This window comes from Rattus norvegicus, chromosome 11 (genome assembly GCF_021556685.1).
Source record: "Rattus norvegicus strain SHRSP/BbbUtx chromosome 11, alternate assembly SHRSP_T2T, whole genome shotgun sequence".
NCBI classification, from domain to species: domain Eukaryota; kingdom Metazoa; phylum Chordata; class Mammalia; order Rodentia; family Muridae; genus Rattus; species Rattus norvegicus.
In genome coordinates this window covers 65,911,230-65,926,140 of record NC_141544.1, presented here as the reverse complement: position 1 = coordinate 65,926,140, position 14,911 = coordinate 65,911,230, and the positions used below count along the sequence as shown (strand labels likewise).

The following is a 14,911-nucleotide window of genomic DNA, read 5'->3' as shown; positions in this document are numbered from 1 at the left end:
TTTTGAACCATTCTGCTCCTGTTTTCAGTTGAGCGAATAAAACCTCACTTGGATAGGAGAAATTAAGAAGTTCAGAGTTAATAATGGTCCTAAGGAGAATCGTGATGACCTGAGGATCCAGGGCTAAGAAGCATCAGGAGGGGTCCAGCCCAGGGCATAGCCTTTTTCTCAGTAGAATTATGGAAGAAAGGATAGCCAAAAGGAATATGAGAGAGGAGGGGAGGGATGGAGGGGATGGAAGTTTTCATTGATAGCCACAGTATCAGATACTCCTGACACAATTAAAACTATAAATTATAAGGAAGAATAAAGAATTTCACAGCTGGATATTTGGGTTAGGGGGATGTTGGCCCGGAAACCGGGGAAGGGAATAACACTTGAAATGTAAATAAGAAATACTCAAGTTAATAAAAAAATTAATAAAAAAATAAAGAAGCTAAAAAGTTCATAGAGGAAAAAAAAGAAATGAAAATACTCTTGAAAAAAGTTCAAGTTAAGCCATCCCTGGAATTAGAAAGTAACCCATGCCACAGAGGGAACTCATCTGACACTTTCTAGAGGGCTAGGATCCAAAGGCTGGATAACCCAGAGACCCAAGATAGAGCCAAAATGATTGACAAAAAGACAACAAAATAATTTCTAATGATGTTCTGCTATATTCATAAATTAGTGCCTAACCCAATTGTCATTGGGGAGGGTTAATGTAGCAGCTGATAAAACAGATACAGAGACCTACAGCTAAACATTGGACAGAGCTTGTGGAATTCTGCTGAAGAAGGGGGAAGAAGAAATATAGGAATCAGAGAGTAAAGGACACCACACACAGTCCCATAGCATCTGCTACTCAACCAATGACCTACATGGGACTGACCGAGGCTCTCTGAACATACATTACACTTGTGTAGCTTGACTTTCTTGTGGTCTTCCAGCAGCGGGGTCTGTCTCTGACTCTTTTGCCTGCTTTTGGGACCTGTTCCTTCACATGGGGTTGCCTCTTCCAGCCTTAATACGAAGTGCCTAGTCTTACTGCTACTTGATATGCCAGGTTTGATTGATGTCCATGGAGGCTGGCCCTTTGCTAAAGAGAAAGAGGAGGAGTGAATGGGAGTGTCCAGAAGGGAGAAAAGAGGGAGGGACTTGGAGGAGAGCAGGGAGAGTAAGCTGCAGTCAGCATGAAAACTCAATGATTGAATGAATGAATTAAAAGGAGTAGAAATAATCAGGAAGGAAGTGAGTGAAAATCAGGTGAGTGGGAGAAGGAACTGCAGATTTTCCAAGGCTGTATCAAGCACCTTTACTGAAAGATAGGAAATAATAGTCATCTATAAACAGCACTATTCAAAGCTGCTGAGTGCATAGCTGAGGGAGAACGGTGTTCACTATAGTGACTCCGCCTCTTGTGTTCTTCTATCTACCTCCGTTCTATTCCCTGAAGCCAGTACAGTATCTCCTATCGGCTTCTTGATGGCTTCAGAATGTTCTGCTTCATCAGAATTATTCATGCTATTTTACTCAAAATGTAACCAGAACCTCTGCTCTGGTTTTCTGTGTCTCTTGTCCTTTTGAAAAAACAGTTCTGAAGTTAAAATGAAAGGATAGAATTTATGGGGCTTATAAAACACCCCATACAATTATTGTTTAGTGATGTGGTTAGTACTCTGGGTCTGATTCCATTACAATAAAACTGTATAGCAAACAATAATTATCTTTAAGTTATTATTTAAAAACATTGTAAATTCAAATAATATAATTGAGTCATATATTATAGGCAGGCTAGGCAAGTCTGCTTTGCTATCTCAGGAATCAGTCTCATTATAGATGGTGGCCAACACTTAACTGGAAATGAATGTACATGACACCTTTCATGGTGTGACAGCATCCAGCATGGAGTATAGAATCTGTCAATCTATGAATTCAGAGGAAATCCGGACAGTGTTTCAACTGTGGAAAGATGGGCAGTACACACTGGGACCATCGGTTTATCCTACAGTCAGCAACCCTTTCCTGAGCATCTGTAATACCCCAAGCATTATGCTCGGTGTCTTATACTAGAGAAACAAGTTTGAAGTTCAGTCTATTGTAATGCACCATTGACATGTAACTATATGACTGTGATCCAACCATATAGATAGGCAGAGTCCTGGGGAACTTCGTGTGTAAGTGTAGTTGTAAATACACATCATTTCCACTCTTTTCTGAAAGCCCTTTAAGAACAAAGCACATAAAGGACAAAGATGTAAACCACATTAAGCTAGGAGACATCTACCAAAGATATTTCTCAGGGTTGCTTGGGGGAGTCAAGATGAAACAGGAGCTTCAAAGGAAAAAAAGGAGAAAGCAGTTGAAGAGACCCCAGCAAGAGGAGTCAGCAAGGGTCAACGCGTGGGCAGCTACAGAGAAGGGCACTTGTGGAGATGGAAAGGTACGTTGTTTACAACAGAAGTGGGGCTTCTGAGACCCTGCTGAACAAAGGCCAGTTCATGGAAACAGAATACACAGGATGCGTGTGAAAGAACTTAAGAAGCCATGATCAACAGTTAGCAGTTTGGGTAGATATGAGAGAAGCGGCTTGTGAAGAACTTGATAGAATCTTACCGTCCATTCTACTTTTCCTGTGGAGACACTCTGGCCAAAACCTAACTCACAACAATGTATTTTTAAAGAATGAACCAATGAAGCCCTTTTTTTGTAGCTTTAAAACAAAACATATTAAAAAGTTAAAAAAGATCATTTTCTGAAATATTCTGTGAGCTGAAAACCAGCATGGTTCTTCCTTAGGGACCCGGATTCAGCACTTGGGATGGGTGCTTTTGGAACCGAGGCTTGAAGGATGGATGGGGTTTAGCAGAAAGTTAAAGCTGGATGGGATCATCCAGGCCAAGGACATGGGGCGTCTGATGGTCCAGCAATATGAAAGGGGACCGTGTAAACAGGGAGCAACATCGAGTGCACAGAGGGAGGAGGGTAGCAGAGGGTGGGAAGTGGTCAGAATCAGGGGTAGACATTAGGAAGTAGCCCATACATCCGTGGATATAGCGACTGTACACTTACATACACAACCTGAATTGAAAGTTCATGTGCCAGGAGCCTGAGGTTCAACATGGTACCGCCCTCCATGGCACTGTTTCTCCATCCTGACTGCATTCCAGAACCACTTGCAGAACACAAAAAGATGTGCTACCAGACCCAACCCCCAACAATTAAATTAGAATTCCATGTGTAAGAATGTGATACAATTTCCAGAGACTTTTCTAAGATTTCTGATGTGTGCAAATTTGATTGTAATGTTTTCTTCTCAATTCGATTTATTTTTTACTTTAGTTTTATTTAGCATGTGTGTGTACATGTATATGACTACCATGCCATGTTATAGATGTCAGAGGACAGCTTTGTGGAATAAGTTGTCTCCTACCCTTTCATAGGTTGTGGTATCTATACACCAAGCTATTTCACCAGCATTTCTATTTTATTTCTATTACATTTGTTTCTTATTTATTTAATTAGTTGGAGGAAGAATGCCTTAGTGTGAGTGTGCTTGGTTCATCCCTCTTATTATACCAGTACTGGAAAACTTAGGTCACAGGTCTTGGTGACAAACATCTATACCCACTGAGCCACCTCATCTCTTTGGTTGTGACTTTGGCCTAATATATTTTGAATTTACAGAAGATTCAAGTGGGCAAATTAGCATAGCTTAATCACTTGAAGGCATGGGGAATATAGAGGGCTTGTGAACCAGGAACGTCTGTCCTGAACCTCTAACGTGGGTATCTATGCTGATGATCCACCAATCAAGAGATATCCCATAAGGAAGTGCTGTAGATGTTCAGATGTGGAAGGATGGCCTTGAAGGTACCTGCAGGTGTAACAAATCGCTAAGAACTATGTGAATCCCAGGACAGTGCCTTTCAGGCCAGCCAGGCCTACATAGTGAGACCCTACCTATCTTAGAACAAAACTGCAGCAGCAACAGAAATGGTAGCTAAAAGCATGAGCATCAAAGGAGCACCCTTTTAGAAGGAGCACCAGTTCCCCTTCTCCCTACCCTGCCTGGGGATACATGAAGCTTCTGGGTGCTAGACATAAGATATTCACCAGTTCATGGAAGCTCAGATCAGTGATCCCAGCAAGAAAGAATAATGCTCAGGTCAGAATGCCCCTGAGCTCACCAGGCAGAGAGCAGAGGGTCTGAAGACAGGAGAGACTGGGGATTATGGGATAGAAAAGTTAGACCCAGACAGGGTTTGATCAAGTTGCTCATAAAACATTGAATCTGCAGTGCTTAGTGAAACAATCAGATGTTACACTACCTACACCACTGTAAGAGCATCCCTGAAGCAGAACTGAAGGATTATGGGTAAGGACTGTGGTTTTGACACTTCTTTAGGAAAATAAGAATACTGAACTTCTGTAATATGACAACTGAAAGGTATTTTTGGGTTATTAATTTGCTTTACTATTTTCTTTCCATAGAAGTCCCAACTTATAGTAACAAGCAAGATCCCCGAGTTCAAGACCTCCTGCCTTTCCTCAGCACACAAGGTAAGCAATTAAAATAGGATTCAGGATTCAGGAAATGGCTCAGCTGTTAGGAGTGCTGGCTGCTCTTACAGAGGATCCAGGTTCAATTCCCAGTGACTCACAAGGGAGTCTTTAGTCTTGGGAGATCTGACACCATCTTCTGGCTTCTGTGGATACTGTATGTATGCAATATGTAATGTGCATGCAAGATATATATATATATATATATATTCACATAAAATAAAATAATTTAAATCAAAACTTTTAAATACATAAACTAATGTCCAGTCATTTGTGTTACATTGTTCATATAAGCTTCATGGGTCATGTGGGTGTCTATGTTGTGGATGGTGAACTCACAGAGTGAAGTACTAATAGATTTTAGCTGACACTTTTTTTGCACTAGACTGACATACATTTATTAGCAAAAACTTACATAAATAATATTTAAATCACTTATTATCATACTAGTTGGACATGATGTCAATGTTTTTGAATATTTTATTTATCATACAGTACTTCCCAACGAGAGCTTCTCTTTCCATTCCTCCAAGTTCACCTCCATCTCCCCTCGTCCCCAGATCCATTCCTGTACCTTTCAGAAAAGAATAGTTCTTCTAAGGACATCAACCAAACATGACACAAGATAAAATAAGATCAGACATACACTAACACATCAAGAGGCAACACGGTAGGAGAAAAAGGGTCCCAAAACAGGCAAAAGAGTCAGAGATAACCACCAATACCACTGTCAGGAATCTCCTCAAAACACCAAGCCAACAACTATAACATATATGCAGAGGACCTAGTGCAGACCTATGTAGGCTGCATGAATGCCTCTTCTGTCTCTGTGAGCCCCCATGAGGCATGCTTACATGATTCTGTGGGATGTGATCTCCCGGTGTCCTTTAGCCCCTGGCTCCTACAGCTCCTCGCTGTCTTTGCTGAACTCCCCAGAGCTTCAGTGGAGGGACCCTATGGAGACCTACAACCTGGGTTCTCTCTCCATCTAACGATTGGCTATGGGTTGTCTGCATCTGTCCCCATCAGCTGCCTATGGCAACCTCTCTGATAATAGCTGTGCTAGGCATTGATCTACGAGTATATCTAAAAATAATTAGAATTTTTTTCTTTTTCTCTTTCTTTTTTTGGCCAGTTGTGTTTGGTTTTATCCTAGGTCTCTGGAATAATGAGCCTCTGGGTTCCTGGTCATCCACGAGCTTCCTTTCTTGTGGGCCTCATATTAGATCAGTCATTGGTTGGTCAATCCCACCACCATTACCCCAGTACATCTTACATGCAGGACAGATTGTAGGTTAAAAGTTTGGTGGATAGTTTGGTATCCCAATCCCACCGCTGCAAACCTTGCCTAGTTACAGAAGATAACCGATTCAGGCTCTGTATCCTCTATATTAGAACTAATATTTTAAAAATCTGATTCTATGAGGATAGAATAGTTTTCTATGAGAAAGTTAATGGTGATTTAGTCTATGGAGATATGTTTACTTATAAATATTCTATATACATAATTCTTGCATATGTATGTGTGTGCACAGGCATGGGTGTACATGTGTGTGCTGAAATTCTTGCATGAGTGTGTGCATGCTTGTAGAGACCAGAAGACAGCTGTAGTCATTGTCCCTCAGGCACATCTACCTTGTATTTTTGTTGTTGTTTTTGTTGTTGTTTTCCAGTTTTGCACTGTTTTTTTTTAAAGTTCCAGAAACACTTTATTTAAAAATGGAGTTGTAAATGCATAACAAAATAACGTAATAAATGTAACAAAAATAAATAAGGAGAATGTATTCATACAAAATAAAAATAACATAGTAAAAGGCCAAATGTTTATAATTGAACAAAACTGTGTAAACAAACAATAATGTAAGCAGATAATTTAATACTTTCTTAGACTCCTCATCTTGTACTCTGATGTGGACAGACTCAGTACCAAACTTAACTAAAGGGGACAATCATGATTACTATGCATGACTTTTTGCACTGTTTTTTTGGTGAAACTCCCCCTTGCCTGGCCTTGTGAGGCAAGGCAAAGTTACAGGAAGATGACGGATCCACTAGCCTCCATCTTCCTAACACTGGGGTTATAACTGTGTGTCACTCTAACCAGCTTTTTAAAGTGGGTTCATGTCCTCATGCACTTTCTTGTTTTTGAATTTTGCTAAATGTCACATGATGTTATGTTTACTGAATTTTCACCATTTAAGATTTAAAATTTTGGATCCTTCCTTGTAACTCCCACCTGCAACATCAATATCAGGAAGCCAGGGGCAAGAGGATGGTGAAAATAACCTAGTCTACCCACTCGCAGCCTGCCAGCTGGGACATGAAGTTTTGCACATGCCTCCTCTCCATATACACGCCATAGTAACATAAAATCAAGCGTAGAGGACATTTGAGTCATCCGAGCATCTTTAAAAAGGAATAGTTACGAGGCCTCAGAGCTTCTCAGCTGTATTAGACACATAAGTGTATAGGAAACCTCAGAGTTTCAAATTACTCCAATTTTCTTTGTGTGTATGTGTGCACATGTGTTAGTGTGTGTCCATGTGTATGTGCATGGCAGAAGTTGACATCCTGTGTCTTCTCCAATGACTCCCTATTTTACCCCAGATGGAGCCTCTCTATAAACTTGGAGCTTACCACCTTGCCTAACTATCCCTGGTCAGCAAGCCTAAGGATCTGCATGTCCTCGCCTCCCCAGGGGTTCCAAGTGTGCACCACCGCATCTGCTTTTGATGAGGATGCTGGAGATCCAATCTCAAGTCTTTCTCCCCAACCCTCAACCACTCATCCGTCCAAATACGTACGAAGATGTACATGTTTTATGTCTCAAAATTTCTCTCTATTAGCTTTAAATATGGAAGCATTTGCTTCCAGAGTGTCCCTTTAGTTTGTGTTGCTGCTACTTGCATTTTCTATACTCTACATAGGAACTAAAAACTTCCGAAGCTACAAATAAGTTGCAATGCCCATGAGCTCCTAACCTTGCACCTTCCTTTCATAGAAATTGACCTAACTCACTACATAGCTGAATTGCAGAATCAGGCACAAGAACAGTATGTTCTATTTGTACTAAATTTGGTTCTCCTGATAGCTTCTTGAGTTCTTTGTGTATTTTGGATTTAGCCATCTATCAGATGTAGGATTGGTAAAGATCTTTTCCCAATCTGTTGGTTGCCATTTTGTCCTAATGACAGTGTCTTTTGCTTTACAGAAGCTTTGCAGTTTTATGAGGTCCCATTTGTCGATTCTTGATCTTAGAACGTAAGCTAATGGTGTTTTGTTCAGGAAATTTTCCCCAGGGCCCATGTGTTCGAGACTTTTCCCCACTTTTTCTTCTATTAGTTTGAGTGTATCTGGTTTGATGTGGAGGTCCTTGATCCACTTGAACTTAAACTTTCTACATGATGATAAGAATGGATCGATTTGGGGGCTGGAGAGATGGCTCAGCGGTTAAGAGCACCCCACTGCTCTTCCAGAGGTCATGAGTTCAATTCCCAGCAACCACATGGTGGCTCACAACCATCCGTAAAGAGATCTGATGCCCTCTTCTGGTGTATCTGAAGACAGCTACAGTGTACTTATATATAATAAATGAATAAATTAAAAGAATGGATCAATTTGCATTCTTTTACATGCTGACCTCCAGTTGAACCAGCACCATTTGTTGAAAATGCTATCTTTCTTCCATTGGATGGTTTTAGCTCTTTTGTCAAGTGGCTATGGGTGTGTGGGTTCATATCTGGGTCTTCAGTTCTGTTCCACTGATCTACCTGCCTGTCTCTGTACCAATACCATACAGTTTTTATGACTATTGCTCTGTAATACTACTTGAAGTCAGGGATGGTGATTTCCCCAGAAGTTCTTTTATTGTTGAGTATAGTTTTTCGATATCCTGGATTTTTTGTTATTCCAAATGAATTTGCAAATTGCTCTTTCTATCTCTATAAAGAACTGAGTAGGAATTTTGATGGGGATTGCATTGAATCTGTAGATTGCTTTTGGCATAATGGCCATCTTTACTATATTAATCCTGCCAATCCATGAGCATGGAAGATCTTTCCATCTTCTGAGATCTTCCTCAATTTCTTTCTTCACAGGTTTGAAGTTCTTGTCATACAGATATTTCACTTGCTTGCTTAAAGTCACACCAAGATATTTTATGTTATTTGGGACTATTGTGAAGGGTGTCATTTCCCTAATTTCTTTCTCAGTCTGTTTATCCTTTGAGTAGAGGAAGGCTAATGATTTGTTTGAGTTAATTTTATATCCTGACACTTTGCTGAAGTTGTTTATCAGGTTAAGTAGTTCTCTGGTGGAACTTTTGGGGTCACTTAAGTACACTATCGTATCATCTGCAAATAGTGATATTTTGATTTCTTCCCTTCCAATTTGTATCCCTTTGACCTGCTTTTGTTGTCTGATTGCTCTGGCTAGGATTTAGTACTGTAGGGAGAGAGTGGGCAGCCTTGTCTAGTCCCTGATTTTAGTGGGATTGCTTCAAGTTTCTCTCCATTTAGTTTAATATCGGTTCTCCTGATAGCAACCATTGCTTACCAGCTGAAACATTCTACCCAAAGTCCCCTAGTTCTCTTTGGCTTCTAGCATAGAGACCAGACTCTAGCTAACAGGTGCACATACTCAATCTATTTCTTTTAGCACATGCATCCTTCACAGGTTGAAACAGTAGCCAGAAGGAGCAGGACTCAGGGTGTGAGATGAGATATTACCCTAAGACTGCCAACTGGCCTCACCTCACATGCACCAGGAAATGAAAGACAAGTGCACTTTCTCTGGGAGGGAGTGAAGCCATACTGTGTGTTCTCAGTACTGTGTGTGATACTGTGTGTATCAGGTCTCTGGGTTCAGCCCACCTCTGTTGCTCCTTCTGAATCCACCGAGTAAACTATTATGGAAGTGTATAGCCACTAGAACGGACATCCAAACTTTATTTTTGAACTTTTATTAGTAATGAGAAGCACGACTGATAATCCAGAGCCCTTCAACTGGTAGAAGTGCAGAGAAAACGTGTCTAGGTCATGCTCAACACTTCATGCTCAACCTTAATCTACATCACCCTCTGCCCTACAAGCCTCAGAGTCCATCCCAGAAGAGGACTGTAAGGGTCAGAGACCAGGGAGCCCTTCTGTGGATCATTGTCTTCTGTACTTGGCAGGGCCATTGCACTCAGAAACACAGGAGTTGTTACTACATGCATTCCCTCTGCCCAAGACCAAGTCAGTATGCATTCTACTGCAGGTGGGTGGGGAAGGGGCATACGAACCCCAGCTCTGAGTTGCACTGTTTTCAGGGGATGACTATTAGAGTTATTTTATTTCAGAGGCATGGGCTTGCTCCAGTGGCTGGCACTTCACCCGTGTGAATATAGGCAGCACGAATGGGACTTAGTGGATCTAAGAAAGAACAGCACCTGAAATTGGAAAGGGGATGGATATGTCTTAGTTACCTTTCTACTGCTGTGACAAAACACTGGGACGGATGCAACTTGGAAAAAGAAAGCATTTAATGTAGGGTTTCACAGCTCCAGAGGATGGTCCTTCATCACAGAACTTTGTAAGAGGCAGGGAGGCATGGCACTCTAAAATTAGAACCAGAGGGCCAGAGGGTGGGAGAGAGGAAGAGAGAGGTGGGACGGGGTGGGGGGAGGAGAATATGCATGGGAGTATAAGAAAGCATGCTAACTGGGAATGGTGTGAGCTTTTAAAACCTGAAATATATGAATCTCTGGGTACCACTCATATTTGAACATCTATTCGGGAGATCTGGGAGAAACTGGTGTGCAAGACGAGGGGGTGAATATAATCAAACTACATTATATACTATAAAGGTATAATGCAGTGTTATGATAGAAAATAGTAATTCATCATAAATAATGCAACTACATCTCATAAAACCATTTCTTACTGTTTTTAACTAAGGAAAAATCCAGACTCGGGAGAATCAAGCCTCCAGAGGATGACCTAACTCAGGGCAGTCCTTCATCTGCTGAGCTTTCGTTCAACCAAAGAAGCCAAAAGAGAAGCACAGAGGATGCTGACTCTGATGTGGAGTTCGTCTGCGTGACTAAGATTCCGAAGAAGTCTGCAAAGAAGAATTTGAAGTGTCTGCAGCCTAGTCACTCGCCAGCAATGTTGGAAAACCTCAAACTTGAGGACACAGCCCAGGCATGTCTTTTTTTTCCCCCTCATTCTTTTCTTTTATTCACAAAATATATAATAATTTCCTTTTTTCTGGAAATAGCCTGTGGTAAAGGTTTTGCTTCATTTTCACATTTTTAGCTCACTCTAATTACGGGATGTACATTGCAACCTGTGTTTGCTGGACAAGGTCCCAATTTCTATTTTTTCCCTTCAGTTCTCTATTTTGGAAGGAAAGTTAGATTGCTAATATCAGCACAATTTGGAGAGCTTTGACGGTGCCCCAAAGAATGCCTGGATGGGAAAAGAGCTCACGTTTGTATTTAAGAGAAGAGAATAGACAGGAGAAACTTCTAACTTTTCACAGTCATGGTGCGGTGGTTTGAAGATGCTTGGCCTATGAAAGTAGCACTACTAAGGAGGCACGGCCTTGTTAGAGGAAGTGTTTCACTGTGTAGGTAGGCTGTGGGGCATATAGGATCAAGCTCTGCCCAGTGAGGAAGAGAGTCCCCACCTGGCTGCTCGCATAAGATAGTTCGTTCCTTGTGGCTGCCTTTGTGTCAAGATGTAGAACTCCACTCCTCCAACACTGTAAGCCACTCCCTATTTTCCTTCAATTTTTTTTTAATTCTTTAATCCTTTTTAACAGTCCAGTCTTCATCTTCCTCCTGGTCCACCCCACCCCAATCACTTCCCATCCCATACCTCCTCCCTACCTCCAAGAGGATGTCCCCACCCCTCCACCCCACCAGACCTCCCCACTCCCAAATCTCTCAAGGGTAGGTGCATCTTCTCTCACTGAGGCCAGACCAGACAGTCCTCTGCTCTATATGTGTTGGGGGCCTCATATCAGCTGGTGTATGCTGCCTAGTTGGTGGTGTCTGAGAGATCTCAGGGGTCCAGGTCAGTTGAGACTGCCGACTTTATTGTTTTCAGAGAGCTTTACTCTGTTCCCCAGGCTTCTCTCCCTCTCCAGCCTCCAGAGTAATAGGAAATAGATTTAGATGCTGCTCTGCCTGGCATGCTGCTTTGCATTTTCACTTTATTTTTATTTCTATTTATGTATGTGTGTACTTGTGTGTGTAGAGGTATGTGGGGGGGGATACCCGCAGAGACCAGAAGAGGATGTCAAATGCCCTGGAACTGGTGTAATGAGCAATTGTGAGCCACTTGATATGGGTGCTGGGAACTAAACTCAGGTCCTTAATGTGAGCTCTAACTGCTCAGCCTTCTTTGCAGCCTGTGTTGTAGCAGCTGTTTGTAACACAAGAGTAAAGGTACTTCAAACGGGGAATGGAACTAAAAATAGAACAGAGATGTCTTTCAGAGATGTGTATCCCTGTATTTTTAAAGATGATATTCAGCTAAACTGATAACGAGAGAAGAGGCAGGACATTTGACATGATGAATACAGAGTATTTTAAGGGGACAAGTAATGGTAACACAGAGGGATAACAAAGAGCAGGAGTATGACTTGTACAGGAATCATAACCATGGCACAGCCTGGAGGCCTTGAGGAGGGGTTGTGTTATCCTGAAGGTAGTGAGACCCCACTAGAAGTTTTATATGGAAGAGTTATGTGGACAGATTTTCCTTCAGAAAGGGTTGTCTGGCATACTATAGAGAAATATTTAGTAGAGAGTTGGTTTGAGATGTCTTGTATTGTGTAGTCTCTTTGGCCACATAAAAATAGTTCAAGGCCCTTAGATCCTTAGGCACATAGACAGATGCAGGGTTCATCTTCCTCGTGGGAGATGCCCTTTTTGTTTTGCTTATACACAAATCACATGTCACAAAGCATCTGATTAACTCTACTGTTCAGAATGACCTCTTCTGGGAAGATGTGGGATCCTTCTGTGAAATAAAAGCAGCAGGTTAGACAGTTGCCCTGCATTGGCTACTAGAATCACACATGGCCATGAGAGAGGGATGCACGGCACTGAGGGTTGTTTCACTCTATCTCTTCTTTATGCAAGTAAAGCAGTATTCTATCCAGTGGTTACCTACACTGTGTGCCAAAATCAGTACCAAGATGCAGAGGGAAGAATTACCTCTTTGGGACTGATAACTGATACATGGATCTGCTCAATGATTATGCTTAAAAGAGTTTTGGAAGATATTATACTCATGGAAACCAAAAAGTGAAGTAGATATATCAGGAGATCATTTGGGTTTTTTTTTTTTTTTGGTAAGTATTTAAAACGAAGGTAATTGTTCTCTAATAAAATTGTTCTGTGTTCTTAGTTGATCTTTGCATGTACTTATTTGAATGATATATGTCTTTTCATTGTTCATTGCCTTCTTTATATAGATTGCTTTTGGCTTGTGATTCTCCTGTCTCATTCTGCTAAGTACTGGGATTTTAAGAGTGTGTTACCATATCCAGCCAATCATATAGTTCCTGAGAACAAAGATCAGAAGTTGAATCTTCCCTGAATTACCATGCAGTTAATAGAGTTTCTATGACATAATGAAAGTGGCTTAACATTTACCATTGATTAGTTCTAACACTTGCTTAATTTTTGATACTATTTTAGGTTTCTTCACGGGAAATGAAAAGGAGGCAGAGTGAAAACCTTGTGCAGGAACGCAAGGCATTCACTCAAGTTGAAGCTAGCAGCAGAGATCCAACTGTAACTGTGGTAAGACGAACCCCATTGATGAAGGGCACCTTAAGACTGGTTCACAGCGGTAAAAATTAAAGGGTCTATAGGATTTGGGGTGAAACATATAGTTCTGTTGCTTGAAGATGAAGGAGGATACCCTAAAGATACTGACTGTTGTCTGCATGAACCAGAGAGATGATAAATAAATGCGACCTATGACTCCTTTTTTTTTTCAGGCTAAGAGATCTTTGACATATATGTAAATGTATTAAAATGTGTATATAATTTGATGAGCATATCAGAGCCCCATGTCCCAAACCAAATAATATGCAATTTAAAATATGGACTCTTGCCAGAAATGTAATTTTTCTTTTGATGTTCTGATCTTTACTATGTATTTATTACCTGTCTGTCTAACAATTTTGTGGGACTAGAGACCACTAAGTTATAACATCAGTCCCTGAAGTATAATTTTGAATTGACTTAAATTCTTCAAAAGCCCTTTAGAGAAATCAATTCAGGAAACATGGGAATGTTTTCCACTCACTCCACTAGATAATGTATCTTTATTCTAACTGATGGTTCGTATCCAACAGCCGTGTATCTTGGCAACTGTGGAATCACTTTGAGTTTACAAAGCCAAGTGTGACAATGCGTTGGTGGTCAGGATTGATTCAAGGGCTGGCCATGTTATTGACTCGCCAGTCATTGACTGATTCAAAGACTGGCCATGTCTTCCCTTGTGAAGACCTGTTAATACCATTGTCCATATGTTACATAGCATTCTCTTTTATTTATGAATTGTTTAAATTGTACTTGGCCCAATGGGGAACATATTTCTTCTGACTTTACTTCCCTTTAGCAGATCATAATTGGTGCAAGGCATACAATAGACTACTGAAAATGAATTTATAAACTTAGCTAGCCGATATAAAAGACACACAATCCAGGTACTGTGCTTACAAACCATATGCCTAGATTGAGCAGGTTGGGAGCTATTCTAACGTACTCTCCAGCTAAAGTTCCTTTTCTTGCTGTTTCTCCTGGTCATGTGCTCACTGTCCATCTCCTCTCATGGCGGCCTTCTCCATCTTCGTCCTCTTTCTTCCCTCCCCGTGCTGTACTTGCAACCCCCTCACTTGATCTTCAAGTTCCACTTTTCTCCCTCTGCTGCCCAATCACAGGATCTAACTTTTTATTCACCAGTTAAATTGGGGAGCAAGGTTCACATAGCATCACATGTTTTATTCATGAGGATCTGCCCATGGGGGCAAACACATCTTGAGAACCAGTATTTAGAATATAAGCAGCATTAGGGCAGTCTACTATAGGATGATAGAGAGGTTTCATTTAGAAAAAATAAATATGGAAATTTTCAAACAGAGCTCCATTAAGTCCCCTGTGCTCATTTCCCACCCTCTAGCAAGGATTTCGTAGCTAGTCTGCTCTCTTCCATATTTGAGCCTAGTCCTGCTCCTTCCAGACATCACATGAGGCACATTGCTATCATTTTAAGAAGCCACTAGGAAAGAAAGAAAGAAGAAAACAGAGAAGAAAGGAAAGAAAGAAAGAAAGAAAGAAAGAAAGAGAAGAAAGAAGGAAAGAAAG

General features: G+C 41.0%; 1 protein-coding gene across 5 annotated transcripts in view; it reads left to right on the top strand.

The window, feature by feature from the left end:
* Nucleotides 1-14,911, top strand: part of Morc1 (MORC family CW-type zinc finger 1) — a 205,898-nt gene that overhangs the window by 158,513 nt on the left and 32,474 nt on the right. For all 5 annotated transcript variants that reach the window (XM_087576598.1, XM_087576599.1, XM_087576600.1 and 2 more), the window contains 3 exons: nt 4,474-4,542; nt 10,479-10,724; nt 13,235-13,339. In XM_087576598.1, the coding sequence (XP_087432724.1) occupies nt 4,474-4,542; nt 10,479-10,724; nt 13,235-13,339 (420 nt within the window). The remainder of the gene's footprint in view (nt 1-4,473; nt 4,543-10,478; nt 10,725-13,234; nt 13,340-14,911) is intronic.